The 21644-nt window shown below is 39.4% G+C and overlaps 1 protein-coding gene across 6 annotated transcripts in view; it reads right to left on the reverse strand.

Moving 5' to 3' along the window:
* Window positions 1-21644, reverse strand: part of arhgef28a (Rho guanine nucleotide exchange factor (GEF) 28a) — a 78714-nt gene that overhangs the window by 31497 nt on the left and 25573 nt on the right. For 5 of the 6 annotated variants that reach the window (XM_058382678.1, XM_058382677.1, XM_058382675.1 and 2 more), the window contains exons 3-11: window positions 19045-19195; window positions 17131-17598; window positions 13035-13218; window positions 11498-11687; window positions 11010-11130; window positions 8632-8678; window positions 7584-7650; window positions 1528-1628; window positions 1001-1254 (exon numbers count right to left, since the gene is read on the reverse strand). In XM_058382678.1, coding sequence (XP_058238661.1) covers window positions 1001-1254; window positions 1528-1628; window positions 7584-7650; window positions 8632-8678; window positions 11010-11130; window positions 11498-11687; window positions 13035-13218; window positions 17131-17598; window positions 19045-19195 — 1583 coding nt within the window. Of the gene's footprint in view, window positions 1-1000; window positions 1255-1527; window positions 1629-4957; window positions 6534-7583; window positions 7651-8631; window positions 8679-11009; window positions 11131-11497; window positions 11688-13034; window positions 13219-17130; window positions 17599-19044; window positions 19196-21644 lie in introns of those variants that run through there. The other variant, XM_058382679.1, reaches the window with a different exon arrangement.

The following is a 21644-nucleotide window of genomic DNA, read 5'->3' on the forward strand; positions in this document are numbered from 1 at the left end:
CATGGGGATCTGTATGGTAGATGCTCCAGTTAAACGCATTAAAAATGTGTGTAATCATTGCTAAGATTGTCTGTAAGCAGACGTTTTAGCCTTTTTTGGAAGGAGTCTCCAATGTTTATCAGCCAGAGGCAATAGAACCACAGAGGGAAAGTTTGATGCTTTGCTGTTTCTCTGTAACATGACAATTTGTGTTTTCTTGTTAGTTTTAGACATTAACTTCAGGAGAGAAATAAATGAGGGATGGCTGTCTGAAGCTGTTAAAGTGTACAAGATAACAGGAGCTACCTGATTTTGCCGATGTTGCAGGACATTAAACAAATAAAATGCATGACACATTTAATAAAAATACATCATTAGCTTTAGGGAAATTGCTGTGGCATAAAATACACAAATACAATTGAGGGGGTGATGTTATTGGAATATCTACAGCTTTGGGATTAATACACCACATCATGTTGTTGATTATTTTCCATAGTGACAGACCTGAAGGTGTTTTATTCTTTATACAAGTTGAATCTTATAAGAACCTAGTAACAATAACTCCAGTGTCTCATAGTTATGTGATTTTTTTTTTTTAAAAAAAACAAGTGTGACTGAGAAGTAAAACTTGTTTCTAATGTTTGTGTTGAGATTTAAATTGTTGGCTCCAAATGTCCCAACCATGCCACACTGATACTAAACAATGAATTTCTAATGATGACACTTAAGACCTGATAGCCACTGAGATGGACATTACACTAACAAAAAAATGTTTGGGGGATAAGTTGATTAGAATTGGTCAATCAGTGACTTGGCATTTTTCAAATTAAGAAGACATACATTTTATTTTAATTTTTATTATGTGACGTCAATTCCAGTGGACACAGGTTGTGAAAAAGTTAACAGCTTGATGCTCGGACTGTCTTCTGCCTCACTGATGTAACTGTAGGTCATGTCTGATCAGGAGAATGATTTCCAGCAGGTGATTCTTTTTTAAAAATTATGACCTGCGCACACTCACCTGATTTCATAGGATTCTGGAGGTGAACCTGCGTTGCGATTGTCGTGATCGTTGTGGCAGCTGTTGCGAAGAAACCGATCCAACACCAATCCTGCTGAAGAAGTAGGGGAGAAAGGAGAGAGGGATGGGGAGAAAGCGCGAGAGAACGGCCGCTGCTCTTTCGTCCAGTCCACTTTGATGGCATGTGGTGTGTCTGTGCTGGAGCTGTCGCTCGTCACTGCGGAAATGTTGTACTTCCTGTGCTGCTCATCATTCTGCACAAAAAAACAAAAAACCAAGGCTCATAGACACACAAATGCCAGCATGATGTTGTTTACCTGACATTTCTTAAGATCCGGAAAACCTACAGACTTTTTTAATTCTTGGCCAAGTCTCTAAACTGAAGACATTTAGTGGAAAAAATGAGATCACAAAGTAAACCTGTGTGATGTTTATTCCATGATATTCAGCAGATCTAGATTCATTTATTAACATTCAACCACACACTCCCTCACACACACACACACACACACACACACACACCACACCTTTCCTGTGCGGTTGAGCATGGCTGTGATCCTGGCAGCAGTGATGTCTGTAGACTGAAGCTGGAATGGAGAGCTGGAACCTGGAGGAGAGCTCAACTTTTCTGAGAAAGCATAAAGAAGAGAGAGGGGGGGCATTTAAAACCACTCTGTATTGAGTACAGTGATATAATGAATGTTTTTCAGGAATGAGAGCTCTGTGATGAGGGTTCATGCCATTTGCTCAGAAATCATATACAAACAAAAAGGTGACAAATTATTAGAAAAAAAAAACAACCCCCCCCATTATTCTTTAAAAAAAAAAATAAAAAGATGAGATCCAACACCTACAGGAGATTCTGGAGCGATGTTAGCTCTCTCAGTCACTTTTCTAAGTGATGCCAAGGCACACTGAGGCCCATCCTTAATAAAAACACTTTATGTTAGTTTTCCTTTAATTTGTTATACGTCTGTATGGCGGAAAATTTTTTAAAAAGCAGTTAGTAATACTGCATTAGACTCATTTTTTTGATTGTATATTTACATAACAAACTGTTTCCAGGATTTTTTTTTCCAGAAATGTATTCCATCAAACTATTGGTGCTGTTCTGCTGTTGGCTAATGCTAATAACGCAGAACTCATGTAAAATAATAAAATAGCAATAAACTGCCCGAGCAGATGTGCTGAGAAGTGTTGAGAAACAGCCATAAATTACAGAAACCAACAATGAAGGAATGGATTTATGTGAACAAATTATTATAGGAAAGGAAAGTAAACACTGAGAGGTATGCTGGAGTCTGAAGACTGGATCAACAGTAAACATGTGGATCCTGATCTCAAACCGCCAAGTAATACAAGTCTCTCACTGTCTCCTTGCATCACACACACACGCATAGAAACACACACACACACACGCATAGAAACACACACACACACACACGCATAGAAACACACACACACACACAAACACAGAGACAGACATAAAGAGAGGTAGAGTGAGAGAAAAGGAGTGAGAAACAGAAAGAGTGAGAGTGTGAGTAAGTGAGACAGAGGAGGGGCAGTGAGAGAGAGTGAAAGAGAGAGAGAGAGAGAGAGAGAGAGAGAGAGAGTGTGTGTGTGTGTTTGATGTCTGGTCTGTTGTCTGGCTGGCTAATGTAAAGGAAATCCTGTTCATCCAAGGGGAATTTCCTTAATCATGCCACCGGGACTCTGCCACATGAACACAATGCATTTCTATAAAAGTTGTACAAAGTGGTGTGTATGTGTGTAGGTCCAGACAAACAGATCGCATCCTGCAGAGGACACACACACACACACACACACACACTCACACTCTCTCTCTCTCTCGGCCACTCAAACATGTGCTAGCAACAACATGGCACCTGGAGAAATGAATGACAAGATTTATTGGCTCTGCTCTGAAAAAGGTATGTGTTCGTCTCGGGGCTTCCAACAACAACGGAACGGTCTGATCTTGACGTCAGTGAAATAGATCCTGCTTTTCACAAACACTCTCAAAAACAACCACCTCATACTGAGCTTTCAGGCCAACTAGGCATGTGTCGATAAATCAAAGACAGGTCAAGGTGTACTGAACTCTCACGTTAAGATGAACACATCGTTCAAAACAAACGTGTTCTAGACAAATACGGATATGACTGGGGCGTGATTTATTTATTAAGAAAAGTTTTCCCAGGAAGGCTCACAGTGCTATGCATCAGGACTGCAAATTTATATGTTCACACAAGCAGGAGGTTTTTATTTGCATATGGCTACAAGCAAGCGCTCAAATATGAAGACAGCATTGATTAACATGAAATTTCAGCTTTCATTCATCCTCAGTGACTGAGGAATTTTGTTATTAATGAAGTAATAACAAAATTAATAAAGGAGTTCCCACGCTGCGCTGAACTCCGGCAGCCTGTTTAAAACCCTAGATAGAGGGAGGAACGCTTCAAACTTGTAGCGTAGACACACGGGTTAGCACGGCTTTTTACCCGGGTTTGTGTGTACAGAGTGAAATGATACGGTGTTACAACGTTGCGGCTAGCTGCTTAGCAACAGACCCCCAAACAGTAACCAGCATGTGCCTCAAATCACGTGCTTTGGATAGTCAGAGAAATCTTGTGTGTTTTGTAAACACTAGTTGTAGCTTTTGAGGAAAAAACAATATCAAATGGTGATGAAAAGTGTGTCAGTTGGAGAGAAAAGGAGAAAGTTTTTTTTTTTAATGTTTTGGTCAGAATAGTCTGTTCAGAACAAACTGGACGGCTGAAACACAAGGAACGGTTGGTCTACAACACAAGAAACTTTAAAAGGCCAAAAAAAGTCAAAGCTTTAAAAAAAAATAAAAGTTCCTAATCATGCGCAATTCTTAAAGATCGGCCGAATGTTGAACCAATTTCTCACTGACGTATAAGCGCAGGACAAGCCGTTATTTAAAGCCGTCACCCTGTATTTATCAATTTATGGTTGTTCATACACAAATATGCAAATAAGAAAAAGGTTAAACAAGACTTTAAGAGCCTACAGTGTGAAATGCAGATTATGAAGAGCCAGGATTAATTGTTAACCCTGAGTAAAGTATGAGCAGCAGTGTGAAATGCTAAACAAAAAAAACCCAGCATCCCCCCCAGGGTTTACAATGCCCTGGTTTAAAATATTTCAAGTGTTAAACAATTTCAAGCTCTTTTGTTTACTTTTTTTAGGAAATAGAACCAGCTAAATTTGTCAGAACACATCACAGATGTAGGTGAGGATGAGGAACAGTCAGAAACTGAATCTAGAGAATGCTGACAATGCTCACAGTTCACTAGAAGAAGAAGAAGCAGGAGGACGAGGGCAGGAAGAAGAGGAAGAAGAAAAGGAAGAACAAGAAGAAAAACAAGAAGCAGATGATAATGGAGGACGAGGAGGAGGAGGAGGAAAAGAGGAAGAAAAGGAAGAAGAAGAAGACGACCTCTTTCACATTTAGGCCACACCCACTTTAGGACTAAATCCGAATACTAATCAAGATATTTGAATATTTGAAGCACTTTTCAGACACTGCATCATTCTCCTGTGTAAAATAACTGTAATAGATTGCATGAGGCAGTAAAACTCTGTATGTTCAGCAGAAGAGTAGCGCAGTGGCATAGCAGCAGGTCATTTTGCCACCTCACAGCGTCTGCGCCCGGGGCTACTGACTGACGTATTTAACGTCACTTCTTGCCTGATGCTTGGACACGCACTACAAAAACCATCCTGGAAAGTGGGAGTGTCAGTGTTGTGCTCTGACTGGAGAGAAAAACAAAACAAAGCCACCTGAGAACCTGATGACCTGGTTTTATGATAATTACACAGGCTCAGGTGAGAGATTAATATTTCGCCCTGGAAAGTTTGCACACACTTTCGCTCACTCACTTCCATTAAACCCAACCACCCCCCCTCCCCCTCCAGCACCCCCCACCGTACCTGGTTTCGTCCTCCGTTTCAAAAGCCTCATTTTAGGAAAGGAAGGCCAGGAGTAGTTAAAAGGAGAATCTGAATCCGAGTCCATGCTGCTTTTCTTTTCTGCTCAATTTTTGTCCATTCAGAAAATAAATAAATAAATAAATAAATCCTCTCCAAAAATTCTGACAGCACTGAGGAAGAAAACTCTTCACACACAAATCTGTAGACTGGAGGTGAAATCCAGTGAAAGCACTGATGACTAAATGTCAGTGTGTGGAAGAAGGTGGACTCTTTCGACACCCTGCACTCCCACGGCTTTGGTGCAGGGGAAAGTCAGACTCCCAATCCCCTTAGCCTGCTAGAGTGGAGCAAAAGAGTTTTTTTTTTTTTTTTTTAAAGCAAGATGTCTTGAAGAATCCACAAGGTCAGCCAAGGTTTAGAAATCATTAACTGGCCATGCTAATGAAGCCCCAGGAGGGTCTGTGGACACGCAGGGGGGCAAGAAGACTCAAATTCCAGCACACACCATACACAAAACTTCACTATACTGTTCTCTAAAATGTATACTCAAAGCTCTCTGCAGTCTTTACCATAATGGAAGCATTTGATGTTTCAATACTACTAAACAAATAAAAAATCATCGAAGCTGAGCTGAAAAATATCCTTCATTGTCCATGCAGTCTTTAAATGTCTCTGTGAACTACAGATGAACACATTTTACAATAAATCACACGTCAGCGATAAACGTCAGCAGTCTGCGATAACGCAGTGAATAAAACTCAATTTTCAACATTTACATGCGTGATGCTGTGAACCAGGCCCTCGGCCTCCTGATAGTTCAAAATCAACACACTGATAGCTCAGGCAGACCCAGAGTCCAACATGCTGAAAGTAGATTACAGCCATGTGTGTGTGTTTGAGTCTGGATAGTCTACTCTGCATGTGGCGAACTTCCTGTCTCTCGCTGAAAAGCCGCACGATCTGCCATGCATATGCATGAGTGTTCTGTATCAGTTAACCTGTAAGTGTGTGTGTGTGTGTGTGTGTGTGTGTGTGCTGCATGCACGCGAATCCCCAGTGGTTAAAGGTCTTTATGTGTCTTGATCACAATCCAGATCAACAGATGAGATCAGTGTCTGAAAATGAGCAAAAAAATGTCCCCTGAGGAAAAGCAGAGCTCCATGATAGGAAGCGAGACACGTGTACAGTGGGTGGAAGTTTGTGTGTGTGTGTGTGTGTGTGTGTGTTGAAGTCCCGTGCAAAAATTCTCCTGCTAAACTTTCTCCAGACGTCCGACTCGGGCTCACGCTGACATCTTTGCCTTCAGCTCCTGTTTGTCCTCTTCAGGTGGCGAGTGTTTTTATCCTCTCTCCCTTTCACTCTGCTGAGAGATGTGTACGGAGTGTGTGGCTGGATGTTTGTGTGGCTGGATGTTTGTGTGGCTGGATGTTTGATCTGCAACTCCTGCACAAATGGTCTCCAGTCTCCTGCCCCGGATTTTAATCCTCACTTTCTTTTAAGATGTCTTCGTGGCGCAAGTTGTGCTGAGCAAAGCAGGGACTCCAGTGAAGTTTTGGCTGAGCACTGAAGTCATGACCGCTTTATTCTCTCTCTCCTCCCTTAGCCTCTCTCTCTCTCTCTCTCTGACTCCCCCTCTTTCCATGTTCTTGGATTACCTTTTTATGTGGGACCAAATGCTGCCCTAACAACAGAACATTAAGAAGATACAGGAGAGTGCTACCTCTTACAGAAACAAGGACAGCAACAGCATAGGTTTGTGTGTGTGTGTGTCTGTGTAAATTTACAACTTCGTCTCTCAGAAAGTAAGATGCCCCCCCCTTTCATTCTTACAGCCGTGATCCTGACAACTTATAGGAAGTATTTTACATTGCCACGGTGACAAACTCCTCCCAATCAGCATCCTCCTCCTACTCTGTCCTGTTCCTGGTGTGTGTGAGTGTGGCTAAGACAGTGTGTGTGTGTGTGTGTGTGTGTGTGTCTAGGAGGCAGGGACAAGTTAATTTAACCACAGAAACCCTAGAATATGCCAATGGGTGAGCTATTTTTTTTTCCAGATGTGTAACAGTTAGAAAACAGAGAGGCAAAATAATAATAATAATAATAATAATAATAATAATAATAATAATAATAATAATAATAACAAAAATAATAACAATAATATATAATCAAAGAGACAACAGTGAAGAAGAAGGAATAGAACAGATCATCTTAAACGTCAGAAAAGCAAATCAAACCATCTGAACTTAACATTCCTGTGTCTTGTGCAATTAGAGTCAGTGCGGTGCTTGCAAGGGTGTGTGTGTGTGTGTGTTTTAAGAGATATGATGTATGACACACTCTCATAGTTCCTAATCCACTCTTAATGTTGTTTCAAAACTGTGTCATTAACTGATCTAACCAATTATGCCCAGTGGTGATGAGTGAATCAGTCAGTGACTAGATTATTCAGTTATATTATTTTCTATGATACAGAACTGCAGGATATGAAAGGTTTGTCTCAAGGTCACATTTAGTTCAGCCCTATACCACAGTGCTACAGTGCACAGGGTCCCAACCCTGGTGTGTTCTCCAGGGGCAGGGTCAGGAACATTTGGTAGAGTGGAACACAGAAGAGATCATTAGATACCTGAATTATATGTGGTGGGATTTTCTTCGTCTTCATCCAGAGACAGAACAAGCTGTTCTTCAAAAACCTGGAGATGATAAAACTACAGTTAATAAATACACACACAGTTTGTATATATATATATATATATATATATATATATATATATATATATATATATATATATATATATATATATATATATATATATATATATATATATATATTTTATCCATTGTTGCTCTTTAATAGTCTACATGATATAGACACACATTTATATATGAATGCCCATATATATAGATATATAGATATACACCAATCAGGCATAACAACCTGCCAATCAGTTATGACCACCTGCCTAATATTGTGTTGGTCCCCCTTTTGCTGCCCTGACCCGTCATGCACTGTGTATTCTGACACCTTTTGTATCAGAACCAGCATTAACTTCTTCAGCAGTTTGAGCAACAGTAGCTCGTCTGTTGGATCAGATCACACGGGCCAGCCTTCGCTCCCCATGTGCATCAATGAGCCTTGGCTGCCCATGACCCTGTCGCCAGTTCACCACTGTTCCTTCCTTGGACCACTTTTGGGTAGATACTGACCACTGCAGACCGGGAACACCCCACAAGAGCTGAAGTTTTGGAGATGCTCTGATCCAGTCATCTAGCCATCACAATTTGGCCCTTGTCAAACTCGCTCAAATCCTTAAGGTTGCCCATTTTCCCGGCTTCTAACACATCAAAATGTTCACTTGCTGCCTAATATATCCCACCCACTAACAGGTGCCATGATGAGGAGATCATTAGTGTTACTTACTTCACCTGTCAGTGAACATAATGTTATGCCTTAACAGGGTTTATATATACACATAAAAAAATTTGTGTATCTTGATCTCAACACATCAGTTTCACCAAGTATGCTATTTTTCACACACACACACACACACACACATACATATATGTTATTTCAGAAACATGATCATTTATAACATATAAAACGTTTGATAAAGCAGCCCAAGTCACACAAATTTAACGCATGCACACAAGCACCCAGACCCTGAGGCACTTACACTGTCCAGCAGAACACAGTCGTCTACGTTTGTCCGGCTGGTGTGACCTGCAGGTGAGACATCCATTACGACATCCAAAAAAAAATCCATTACAGCCTCAAAACAAAATCTAGTGCAAATACAGATGCATTGTTATATTATGTATCTTTCAAAAAGACAGCGAATTTTAATTATACCCTGTAGATGCTAATCAAACTGACCAAGTGCAGAGCATTCAGGTTAGAGAGGATACTGATCAACAGGCACTGAAGTCACACAAACAGCTCGTGGATCGAAGCCAGTGCAGTAAAGCAGCAATCACTATGGTTACCAATGACAGGAAGCTTGTGTGTGTTAAGTGCGTCAGGTACCGAACCTTAAATCTGCTTAAAGCTTTCAGCACCTGCCTTTCAGAGGCTACTTCTCCCCTTTCTGCTGCCGTGTAAACAAATCTCTATCACCTACTCACCAGTCACCGCAGTCACCGTCTACTGCAACAGACTGTACATTTCCTACACCCTGCCTGATGCTTATGCATCAAAGCAATAAACCAAAAACAAAAATATTAACATATAGTGTGAGTAAGGGGTTATGTTTGTTTTTTTTTGTTTTTTCAAGAAAGCTTGCTTTACAGGGCATGTGGCTGAGACTAAGGTTTTGCATCAGGACTGGGATTCTGCAAGACAGAAACAGAAATTTTACAAGGACAATTATTTCTTTCATTAGGATGCATTAACATCCTTAGTAACTGCATGGTGTGTGTGTGGGGTAAAGCAAAAATAATAAGTACACAAGTGGAACTAAGAGCAAAAACAGACCCATCTCGAGTTGAGGCTCAGTATGAACTCGAGTGTTGGAGCTGAGGATGAACTGTCAAGGTTCAAAATTCATACCTTTCTGACACTGAGGCCAGTTCTACTGAAAGTGTTTTTTCAGTTTTGTCCTTGCCCTTGGCCTTATATAATGCAGTATGATCCTGACCAGGCAGTTACTAAGGATGCTGGAAATGCAACATGTAGCAGTGTATGTGATCTTTATTTGTTCACCAAGCTTCAGGTATGACTGCTCAAAATGTAAAACAAATCCTGCTCACAGAAATTTTTTTGTGTCCTGCTGGATTCCAGTCCTGATGCAAAACATAAGTCTGGGCTAGGTGCCCTGTGAACCTTTTTGGCGAGCTGTTAAACATTCTATTTGTAGAACAAACTATCAAGTTGCTTCAACTGGAAGAATGAATCAAAATGTGATTATTTATTATTATATTTTAACTTCCATCATTCACACCAGCATATCCATATAATTCCACATTCACTGATTCACAGAAACATTTTAAGCACACAGGGAAAAAAATCTGCCCTCATATACCAGACATGTTTGGAAAACCCAGCAAGAGCAGTCTCACAAAGACTTCTGTGTGTGTGTGGTTGTGTGTGTGTGTGTGTAATAATCATCATCCCACATACTACCACAATGTCCTCTTGACTGAGCCAAATTCACCCAATGTACCCTAACAACCCTGCTTGAGCTAACTCGCAGTGACAAAAAAGGGGGAGGAGTGGAAGCAGAGAGTACGAGTGCACAAGAAAGAGGTCAATACGCGAGCAGTGAGAGAAAACAAGCATTAAATGCAAAAAAAGGCAGCAAGGAAAGTAAAACAGGGATGTGAAGCAAGAGCTGAAAGATGAGATGAGACAGAATAACAAATGACAAAAGCAAGCAAAAGAGAGTGAGCGGATAAGTAAAAATGATTAAACACCACTAAGCCTTCCATGTTTGCAGTGTGTGCTGCCAAGTCTTTCTTGCTATGGGACTTTCAGTGCCATATCCAGCTCCATTTCTGCACCTAGGTTTATTATTTTTCAATTGGTCTTTCCAGCCTTGTTCACATCCGTTATCGTGGTCAGTTTTCTTGCTTGTTCTGCATATCAACATCATAGGTTTACATTCTGCTGCGACATTATATCTGCAGACCTACTTTCACACAGAACTGAAAAACTTTACTGGATCCCACAAACAGCTCTTCAGTTACAAAGAACAGAATGACGCAGAAGAACCTTCAAACCATCAATCAGCATCAATCAGTACGGCAGTCAGAAAAAGAGGCCATGAATGGATCTTCTAGGTCTCAGTAGCTCAAAAAAGATAATTTCCCCAAATGTCCAAGCAAATCAACACTTAAAAAAATTAATTAAAAAAAAAAAAAAAAAAAACACATCATAATTTTTTAAATTATGTTGAACTAAAAAATACACCATGTCTGTCTCCATACATATATATGAGCTCAGTGCACGTGAGATTTATAAATGCTCCATGATTACAAATTAACTTGATCGAGCTTCGGTTGATAAACCTTATGTACTAGAGTTCAGGGATTTATGGTTTTTGGCTCAGTGACTCACCTCCATCACCTCCATCAACTCCATCAGCACCATCACCCCCATCAGCTCCATCACCTCCATCATTTTTGTGATCAGTCTGGTTCAGTCTGCTTTTCTCTTCCACCTCAGTGAGAACAGCTTCCTGCAACACAACACAAACACGCCTGAATCAGATTTTTTTTTTTTTTTTTTTACAGTAGAAACCAAATCCAAAAGCAGGAAGGTGATAGTGCAGTCCCTCCAGGAGTTTTCTGTGACTGTTGTGGCCAAAAAATGCTTGATTTTGCTGCAACTTTTTACAAAAATTATACCTATCTATCAAACCAGACCAAATTTATAAAAGCAGCATGCAGAAGAAAATAGTAATATCTCTTGTAGCTCCTTGTGTGTTTCACTAGTCACAAAGATTTGTGATTGTTTGTAACAAACAAATCTAATAAACTGCTAATTGTTCCAAAGCAGACATCCTTGTGTGTGCAAATCATCAGCACACTGCAGTGCTCACTCACCTGCACACGGTTTTCTACATATCCATGTTTTTCCCTATAGAGCTGGATGCTCCTCTGGGGATCAAAATAAACTGTGTGCTTGACCGTCAGGACGAAGGAACTGGTTAGCGGGCATGATCTGAGGAGGTGTGATTCATCAGCCCAGATTTGGGACATCCACACTGGTGTATCTTCTCTACAAGCTGAAAGGCTGAAGCAAGATAAAATAAACTTTATACTTGGCCAGGAAGCAGAGGGCAGAGGTATATACATTATATATATATATATATATATATATATATATATATATATATATATATATACATACATTATATATATATACATTATATATATATACATTATATATATATACATTATATATATACACATTATATATTATATATATATATTTTTTTTTGTTTTTTTTTTTTAATTATTTATTCTAAAAGTATTTGTATGTTTTGGCTGATACATGTTCAGGGTGAGAGGGGCAGGGCTGTCAGGGGTGAGAGAGCAAAATACACTAATGAGAGGCCAAGCTAATTCTTACAGACAATTCTTATTTCTTAATTATGATTAAACATTATGTACATTTGCAACTCCATGTATCTAAGTGCTAAAGTAGTGAAAACGTCCATCAACATGGATATAAAAAATATCATATCAATTAGCTCCAAGATTGACACAGCAACTTGTTTGGAGCGACTTTCCTGATTATCTAGATTGGTTTCAAGTGACTTCAGAACATCCTTAAAGCAAGAAAACTGCTTTGAAGAAAGAATTACTTCAAACAAATTGGTTTGTTAATTGTTTGTGGAAACCTGACCTTTACACCCATAGATGCTTTTTGAAAATCCAGTTCCAGAATTTCCTTCCACTCTTCTGGGAAGTCTTTCCACTAGATTTTGGAATGTGGTACAGATTTGTCCATTCAGTTACTAGAGCACTAAAGAGCTCAAGCCTAGAGGTTTGATGAGGAAGTCTGAGGTGCAGTCGGTGTTCCAGTTCATCCCCAAGGTGTTCAGCGGGTTGGGGATTGAGGTCAAGGCACTCGAGTTCTTCCACTGTAATCGTGTAAACCATGTCTTCATGGAGTGCCTTTGTGCACAGGGGCATTGTCGTGCTGGAAATGCTTCGTGCTGTGAGCTTCCAACTTTGTGGTAACAATATGAGGAAGGCCCTAATATGGGGTAAGGTGTCCACAAATAGCCATATAATGCATCTCTTTGTCATATGAAGATCACTAAGATGCTAATTGAATCTGTGATATGATTTGTGATAGAGTGCATTGACTTGGTTAGTTACAGCGGTTGTGTTTACAGTGAGTTCTGGCTTATCAATACTTCACTAAATATTTAATTCTTATAAATTAAGTACTGTAGAAAGTACTGAAGAAACTGGGTTTATTGTTTTACTGACTTTTCTTTTGCAAGGCTAGAAATTTGATCGTAGCATGAAAAGATGCAAATGTTTCATAGGTTGATGTCTCACACCTCACATAGGTTTTGTTTCTCTAAAAAAATTAGACATAAAAAGTTCTAATATAAGTGTGACTCACTTGTCTAGAGCACTTATAATCCCTGCATGGCCTCTACTCTGGGCCAGTTCAGTAGGAGTGTGTCCTTCCTCATTGGGCAGCGTTGCCATCTCCTGACCTCCAGACTGATGAAGGTAGTAGAGTGTGAGGTGATACAGACCCAAACGCACAGCTATATGCAGAGGGTTCTCAATGTGATGGAGAGCTGAAAGAACAATACGAGATGATGTAAAAAAGAAAAAAACAATGTTTCCATTAGAAAGTTTTTTGAAAAAAAAATCTATGATTAGCAGTGCAAGCAACAAAGTCTCTTTTCCCATGAAATAATCACTTCTGTGCTCATAACTGCTCCAGTATGGCTCAATTGGGAAATTCCATGTCACTTTTATGCAGGCTTATAAAATGGCATTTGCTGGTTTTATCACTCAAGCAGTGGCTTTTCAAATCTCCTCCTGCAGAAATACTGCAAACAAGAAGCTATTCTCAAACAGAAGATTTTTAGTCATGAAGACATCTGATGCCTGAGATCATTATAGTGAACCCATCCAATGAAAGTCAAGATTTATACATCAACAACCCTCTGCCCTGCCTCACAAAAGAAGAAACAGAAGTAACCTGACAAGTTGAATCAATCTAGTTGCTTGGCATGTGGCATTGAGCGTGGATATCTACCACACCCGACATGGTGTGAGGTCACTACAAACAAACCACAGGCCACCATTTTCAAGAGGACCAGGGATCTGTTCTGCACTGCTCTGGATCCAGCTTTTACACATCACCAAAATACTGACCACTTAAAAACAGCCGTGTGAAAACAGCCTTGGTAAGGTGCTGATGGGAGAACAGCTTCAATACACCTTGTTATAGATTTGCTCTGGAACTGTTCATGTTGACCAAAAAAAAAACCCTGTGGTCTTCTTGCTGTATTGACTCCCAACAGAGGTTTCTTCATGTGAGCCAGTATTGATAGAGACTTCAAAAGCACTTTAGTAAGTTGCTCTGGATCAGGGTGTCTGCCAAATGCCATAAATGCAAATATTTGACCACATCCAGTGTTTACATTTTCATTTACTTAAATTACATTCACTTTTGCAATTACAATCTTTTGCAATTTCATTTACTTAAATTACAATCACTTTTGCATGAGCATCATGGTCATTCAGGCATCATGTATGTATTGTTTAAATCCAGAAATGTTTACAAAATGCCACTGAATATGAAGGTTTATGGAACAGGTTGGTGAACAGAGGCTGAAAGGTGTTAGTGAATTTTACTGAGCTAGGGGAGGAATATTAGCAACCCATCTGTCTTGTTTAAACAAGCACATTCTTGTTCTCTTTTCAGGGAAGGACAAATCAATAGCCCAGGAGCCTGAGACAAGTCTGGGCTATTAGTGTTCTTGTAGCTGCTCGGTGGTCAAGTAGCTTAAAGAAGGTGGAACACTGACTTTCATAACCTTTTTTTTTGGCATGCATTATTTATAAATTGAACTCTGACAAAAAGTTATAACTCTGCTCTGACTACTCGGTCATGATCAAGAGTTTTTAACAATTTTATTGCTACTATTTTAAAGTGTATAGTAAAGAAAACAGGAATAAGTGTGTTAATAATCTTTAGTTTCAGAATATTTCCTGCCTGACTGGTGAAACAATGATCACCTAAAGACAACAACAAGAACAGAATAATGATGTGCAGTAAATCTGTTAGGAAATGTTTTCATCCAAACCTAAGCTTCATCTTAATCTCTTAAAGCTCTCAAAAGCAGGCCAGAATAAGCAGCATCTTTACTGAGTCACAATCAGGTTCACTGCCCAGACTAAATACATGCAGTAGTGTACAGAACCCCTACGCTGTCCATAGGGTCTGGATGAGAGAGTTTTTTCCCAGCGAGTGGTTACTAAGACTAAATGGCGTTTCTATTCCCAGGTTGTTAAGCAGATTTCCAAAACATCACTTCAAAACTGGCCTGGTGACTTTACACATCAATAACTAAACACACATGCATACACGCACACACGCCCGCGGTGCACAGGTGCAGTGCTGACGTTGCTAATCTTTTTCCCTGTGGCAGTGAGTGAACAGGGATATTTGCTTGGGAAAAACAGTTATTCGGTCACGATGAAGGGAAAACTACCCACAGCAAACATATCAACATGTTTTGTAATTCAATCGTTGATTTGGCTTCACAAACCAAGCAAGCTGTGTACCTTGGTAACTACTGGATTTAAGTAAACACTGTTTACTGCTGACTCTGGGATTCGTTGCTTACAACAATACAGCGGAACCTCGGCATACAAATTTAATTTGTTCTGGAGGCGAGTTCTTAAGGGGAAAATTTGTAATTTGTATCCCATAAGAAGTAATGTAAATGTAGATAATCTGTTCCAGCCGCCAAAAAATATTACCAATACGAAGCATATGGAAAATATATGGCTGCTTACAAAGAACTGACCCAAGCCAAGCATTCCATGTCAAAGGTCCTCACAGGAAGTAGTGCCACCAAGCTTGGGCGAAAAATAGAACAGACCACACACACCATCAATCTGTCAACAAAAAAACGTGTGAAAAATGACCTAGCTTTTGAACACATGCCAAAGGCAACATTGGTATCATGGGTTGACTCTTTCCAAACAGCTTTTGCTGACTGAAAAAAAATTCGTAAAATTCATTAACTCACTTTGGTTGGCTTCGCTTGGCTTTCCACTGACGCAAACAAGTATTGAACGGTTCCCGGACATACGCGCAACTTAGCCAGCTATTACTAGCTAATACTACTGTATGTGTGCCAACATCAATTAGAGGAAATCAGACATGATTTCCTCCATTTCCTCCCTCTCTTCCTCCATCTCTCAGCATTTCCCAACTGACTCAAGCTAGATTAAAGAAATAATCAGTTAGTTCGTAGCTTCAAATAATCAGACAGCACAGGATGCAAAATCACTTTTGTGCTACAGAGAGTTGCGTGACCTCGCACACTCTCCCTTGAGTCACAGCAACAGGGTTGCCAGGTTCAAATTCGTTTCACCGAAATGTATTAGGTTTGAAACAGGGTTGCAAGTGGAAAAATAAATTTGGTTAAGGTGGAAAGATTGAAGGGGAAAAATAGTTCTGTCTCCATTTTCCATTGCATGAACTTTTTGGATGTTCTTACGATTTCGCCTAGACCCCGAACACCTCTGAAAGCATGGTTAGAGAGTTAATGCTAAATCAGCCATGCTTAATTTTGTTCTGTTTGAATGCAAAGTAATTGTTTTGTTGCACGTTTCCAAGAGTCAAAAATATTTCCCTTTCGAAAGGGGCTATTTTCTGTGCAAATATGTTTGTGTGCTGAAATTTGGGTGAATATCTAATAAATATAATGACTTTAACCATACACTTACCAAATGTTAGCCAAGTCAAACATACATTGATGGATTTTATTTCACATTAATAAACTGAAAAATATTTACTTAGACAGGACATTTTTGTCACCATGTCAAATGAGACGAGGAGAGATGAGACGAGCGCACCAGACAAAACATTATGTACTAGTGAGATGGGGAAGGGATTTGTATCAGGACATTCAAAAACACTTACTCAACAGTCAATTGTTCCAGATTCACGCATCTGTCTTTATTGGAGAAAAAAATACTTTCTATTGGTGCAGTTCTGCATGATAACCTTCTCTGATGTGTGAAGATTGGAAGCTCCAGATCATGCAACAGCTTATGCTCTTCCTAGATATTTATACACCCTCTAGAGCGGGGGTGTCCAATCTTATCCACAATGGGCCGGTGTAGGTGCAGGTTTTCATTCCAATCAAGCAGGAGCCACATCTGATTCCGCCTGTTTAATCAACCGATTTTGGCTTTCAGTAGACTCAGGTGTGGCTTCTGCTCAGTTGGAATGAAAACCTGCACCCACATCAGCCCTTTGTGGATAAGATTGGACACCGCTGCTCTTGATACTTCCAGATTTTCTTCTGCAAATCTCTACCTGCTGGTGTTACTTTATGTAATGACTGTTACATTCCAGGTTTATAACCTCCCGAGGTTGCCTGAGGTCAAATTCAAAGGCTTCTGCACCAACTTAGCTATTTACAATTGCCAGTTGAAATGTACCAGTGTAATGCTCTTACCTTGTGATTCTTGTGTCTTTTGATTGCTCCACTCCAGCAGAGAGAACATGTTTGAAACCGCTTGTGTGATTTTCACATCCAGTTTGAATACTACACCAGGATCAGGCTCCCAGCATTTAGGGGTTTCTTCTGGATTGTGGCTCCCTGATTCTGTTTTCAGTGTTTCGAGTCTTTGGCCAAGTTCTAAAGTTTCTTTATCTACTGTTGAGCTCCCATGCTGTTCATTCATATCTGAACTGTTCTGCTCTGTCTGGAAACTGTCTCCTGGACAAAATTTCCTCTGGACGTCCACATGTGTGCTAGAAGTAAAGTTATCAGGGTTAGATATGAGGAGATCAGCCACTTCCTGTACAGTGTCCCATTTGTACTCCAGGGAGAGTTCCTCTGACATCGGGGTTGGCTGATTGCAGCTGCTGCTCTCATCCCAGCAGTACAACTGCACTGAGACCTTTTCTGCCACATTGTGACCTTTAATAAAAAAGAGAAAGAGAACTACTTAAATAAAACTGTTTTAAATAAAAATCACCTAGCCTCATACATACACTCAAAATTCTTTCTTCAATTTTGTCTATATTGTATAAGCATATTTATTATATTTGTACACTTCTTTGTGGTAGCTACATTTTCCTAGCAGATATGTGTGAATAAACTCATCTGCATCTTGATTCCCTGTTCATATGTACTGCAATAGCACAAATCTCTTACTATTGATAAGCTATTGCCTAATCTAATGCCTGTTGTTTAGTATTTTCGTTCAAAAATCGGGTTTTAAGCATGACAGCCCCTACAGCCATAACTCACTCACTTATTCAATCATTTCCTGCACTGTGAGTCTGTGCTTGTTTAGTAATTGGACTTTAATAGTAAAGACATATAACATTCATTTTAGAAATCTCTTTCTTGGTACAGTCAATCAGCTTTCTAACAAAGTTTCTCCTTTTTTTCTTCTGTAGAATACTGTGCCATGTGACGCAATGTTCACAGTCATTGGTCAAAGCCAAAATGAGTCTAATGCATTGAGAACTTAATCATCACCATTATTTTAAATGCTGGAACGTGGCATAATATGAGGGAAAACAACAAAAACCATAATGAAAAAATCTAAATACTTCAGCTGTGAAAGCCAATGCAAGTGGAAGTAACATACATACAGTCAATGACCCCAGCACCATAATGCTTTTAAAAAGAAATACTATATTGTTGTTGTCTTCCCTCGGCTGCTCCTTATTCTGGGACGCCACAGCAGATCATCTGAGCCGCGTATTTTAATTTTGGCATAGTTTTTTTTATGCCAGCTGTCTTTCCTGACACAACCCTCACATTTTATCCGGGCTTGGGACCGGCGCTGAGAGTGCAACACCTTTGTAAGTTCCCTGCTGGGGAATCGAACCCAGGCTGGGGCAGCTAGAGTGGGAGATTCTTAGCTCCTTAGAAATGCTTCAGTCTGGTTGAAGATTCCCTATAATTATTTCTACCTTTCTAATTTGATGCCATGCAGTATGTAGTGCAAGTAGCAAGAAACTATTCCTGTCACTAGAAGTGAAACACACTATCCGCTATATACAGCGTATTTAGAATAACTTTCAGTGTTAGAGAGTCAATTATAATAAGGTCTTTTTGCCAACTGGTGCTCTTAACCCAAATATATCACCCTTATATACAACACAGTAAATAATTATTACTAAACTATACTCATAGAGAACTTTATTAGGAAGACCTGTACACATACACTTTCATGCTGTTGTATTAGCCATTTGAAGATGAAAAAATAAAGCTCCTTAATGCATGTGTTGTTATGCTTTTTATATACTGCTGTCTGCTCATTTTCATGAAGACCAATAATTCTTAAGGAGCAATGTGAACCTGGAGTAATAAGTATAATAAAATGAATTATGATTGGCCTATAAGACCTACCAGGTATGATGAAGCTCAGTAAATGGCTCTCTTCCTTTCTCTGAGTGCTGATGATGTGGTGAATCTGCGAGCCTTTTAATAACACATAGTACTCAGCTTTTTCCTGAACAGACTGAGGATCCTGCAGCACTGCACACACTTCCACCTGACCCTGAAAGACGAGGAGAAAGAGAGCAAAAAATATATAAAACATAGGTCTTCTTCTCTTCACCATCTTATTTTCTTTTAAGAAACATTTATAATGCCACAGAGGAGAGCTTCCAAATCCAGCTCCTGGCCGACACCTGGACTGCAAAGTTTAATGTTCTCTCTGCTCCAGTACGACAGAGCTGATACAACTGCAACACTTTTTTGTATTAAATTAAAGCATGAACAATAATGTAACTTAGAGACTTTATACTTATACTAAACAACAAAATTCATATCATGCTGTTTACAGTGTGCCAGTTAAGCCACATCAGGAGCGATGCACTGTGTGTAACACCACACAAAAATGTGGAGCATAAATATGAATGCATGTGAACAAAATGTTTATGTTAATGTTAATGCATGTGTTAAACCAAGAATATTGTCATTACTCCATGTAATATGCCTTTACGGGTAGCTTGTAAAAAGTAATCGTGATAAAATAAGTTGTGATTCCGCACTTGTGGAGAAGTTAAAACATTTAAACATGGATCATAATTGATAATGCAGAGCTCGTAATTCCTACCAGTAACCATATATTCACAGGAACCATGCAACCACTGGTGCCCAACTACTACAAAAACAAGCCTAATACAACTGTAAGAGCTCTCCCCGACATCTGAAATTGTTAAATAATCAATATTTATCATTATTTATAATCACACTCTCCTGTGTCACCTAGATGAGGATGGGTTTCCCACCATTGCCTCTGGCTTGCTCATTAGGGATAATACAAATTTTAATTTTAAATGTTGTAATCTTATTCTGAATTTCTTTAAAACTGATTTGAGACAGTGTCTATTGTTTAAAATGCTATATAAATAAGCCTGAACTGAACTGAAATCAAACCTTGGCTTTATCCAGGTGTGAGAAACAAGTAAAAATGATTAGAACACAAATATAAAAATAAAAATTACCTTGCTTGCTTTGTGCCCCTAAACTCTGATCAATACAGGCATCCAATCCAGATTTGTTATATATTTTTTAATCTCATAATGCAGACCTCTGATTTCAATAAGTCTCTGGATCAAAAGACACACCTTGTAAAAAGGGAGGTGAACCTTACTGCAGACTGATAGAGGTTTGTGCAAGACAAGGCTCTTTTCACTTTCCCTCATGTCCTGCATAAAACCCTCTTTTGATTTTTTTTTAAACTACTTCTACAGCCGTCTCTCTCACTTCCTGTCATTTAAGGGGCCCCTTTGCTATAACAGTGAATAGTAAGTAGAACCTTCATAAAAGGGTAAAGAACTTTGTTAGGTATGGGAATGGATAAAGAGTGAGGACTTTCCTCTTACTGCAGCTCAGTCCTTCAGATGGAGATGAATGGCAAGACTGGGATTCTCAGTGCTCTCTTTTCCCCACGACTCCATTCACAGCACTTCCCACATTTTGGTGTTTCTGTCACCTCATATTGCTAAAACAATTTCCACACACATTTATCTACTTTGTGTGTGGCAGGTTTTTCAGACTTTCCTTTACTTTGCATGTTATACCGCATGCCTTTTCGGTAAAGAAAGAAAGAAACAAAGGAATTGAAGGAAAGAAAGAGAGAAGAAAGACAGATGGATGGATGGATGGATGGATGGATGGATGGATGGATGGATGGATGGATGGATGGATGGATGGATGGATGGATGGATGGATGGATGGATGGATGGATGGATGGATGGACCGGGTGGAAGGGCGACTATTGTAGCTGAATCTCAGGCTGTCCTGAATGAGACCACATGTAGGCTGCTTTAAAGAGAAATTCTGCTACAGTAAGAACTAAGAGTACTTAATCATACAGCATTATTTTCTGAGGTTCCACTCTGTGATTTTATTTCCTTCCAGGACAGCAATGTCTGCATTTTTCTCCTGCTACACTTGTAAAAGCCCTACAGTCTTCTGAAGAATACACAGTCTGATCATTTTACTCCTGTCTGGATAGACATTTCAAGTAAAAAACATTTTGACTAATGTCTTTGGCACTCTTATTCTTTGAAAGTTCAAATATTTCCATCATTACTAAATGGGAAAGGCTTTGGAAGAATCTCTCAACTGTTTAGTTCCTGTGGTTTGCATCACCTTGCTGTCCCTATTTCAGGATATTTCGACAGCAGCTATAGTTATAAAGCCAACCTGGTCTCAGTCTTAAAACACAAACTTAAAACCACTTAAAATCACTCAATTAATTATGTATGAAGATACAAAGATGAACATCTTAATACAGTTTGTTTTAGCTGGAAAACCTCATTGAAGTAGCAGAAACACAGGAAAACTTATTATGAATTACACACCAATTGAGCTGAAAAAACGAATTTTCAAGAGTATCCAGTCACTTCCCTCGTCACTTTTCATCACAGTGCCATCATGAAGGTGCACCTTGTTTATAGAAGTTAGAAAAAATAAAAACTTGTAATAAATACAAA

Source organism: Hemibagrus wyckioides, linkage group LG28 (genome assembly GCF_019097595.1).
Source record: "Hemibagrus wyckioides isolate EC202008001 linkage group LG28, SWU_Hwy_1.0, whole genome shotgun sequence".
Classification (NCBI taxonomy): Eukaryota; Metazoa; Chordata; class Actinopteri; order Siluriformes; family Bagridae; genus Hemibagrus; species Hemibagrus wyckioides.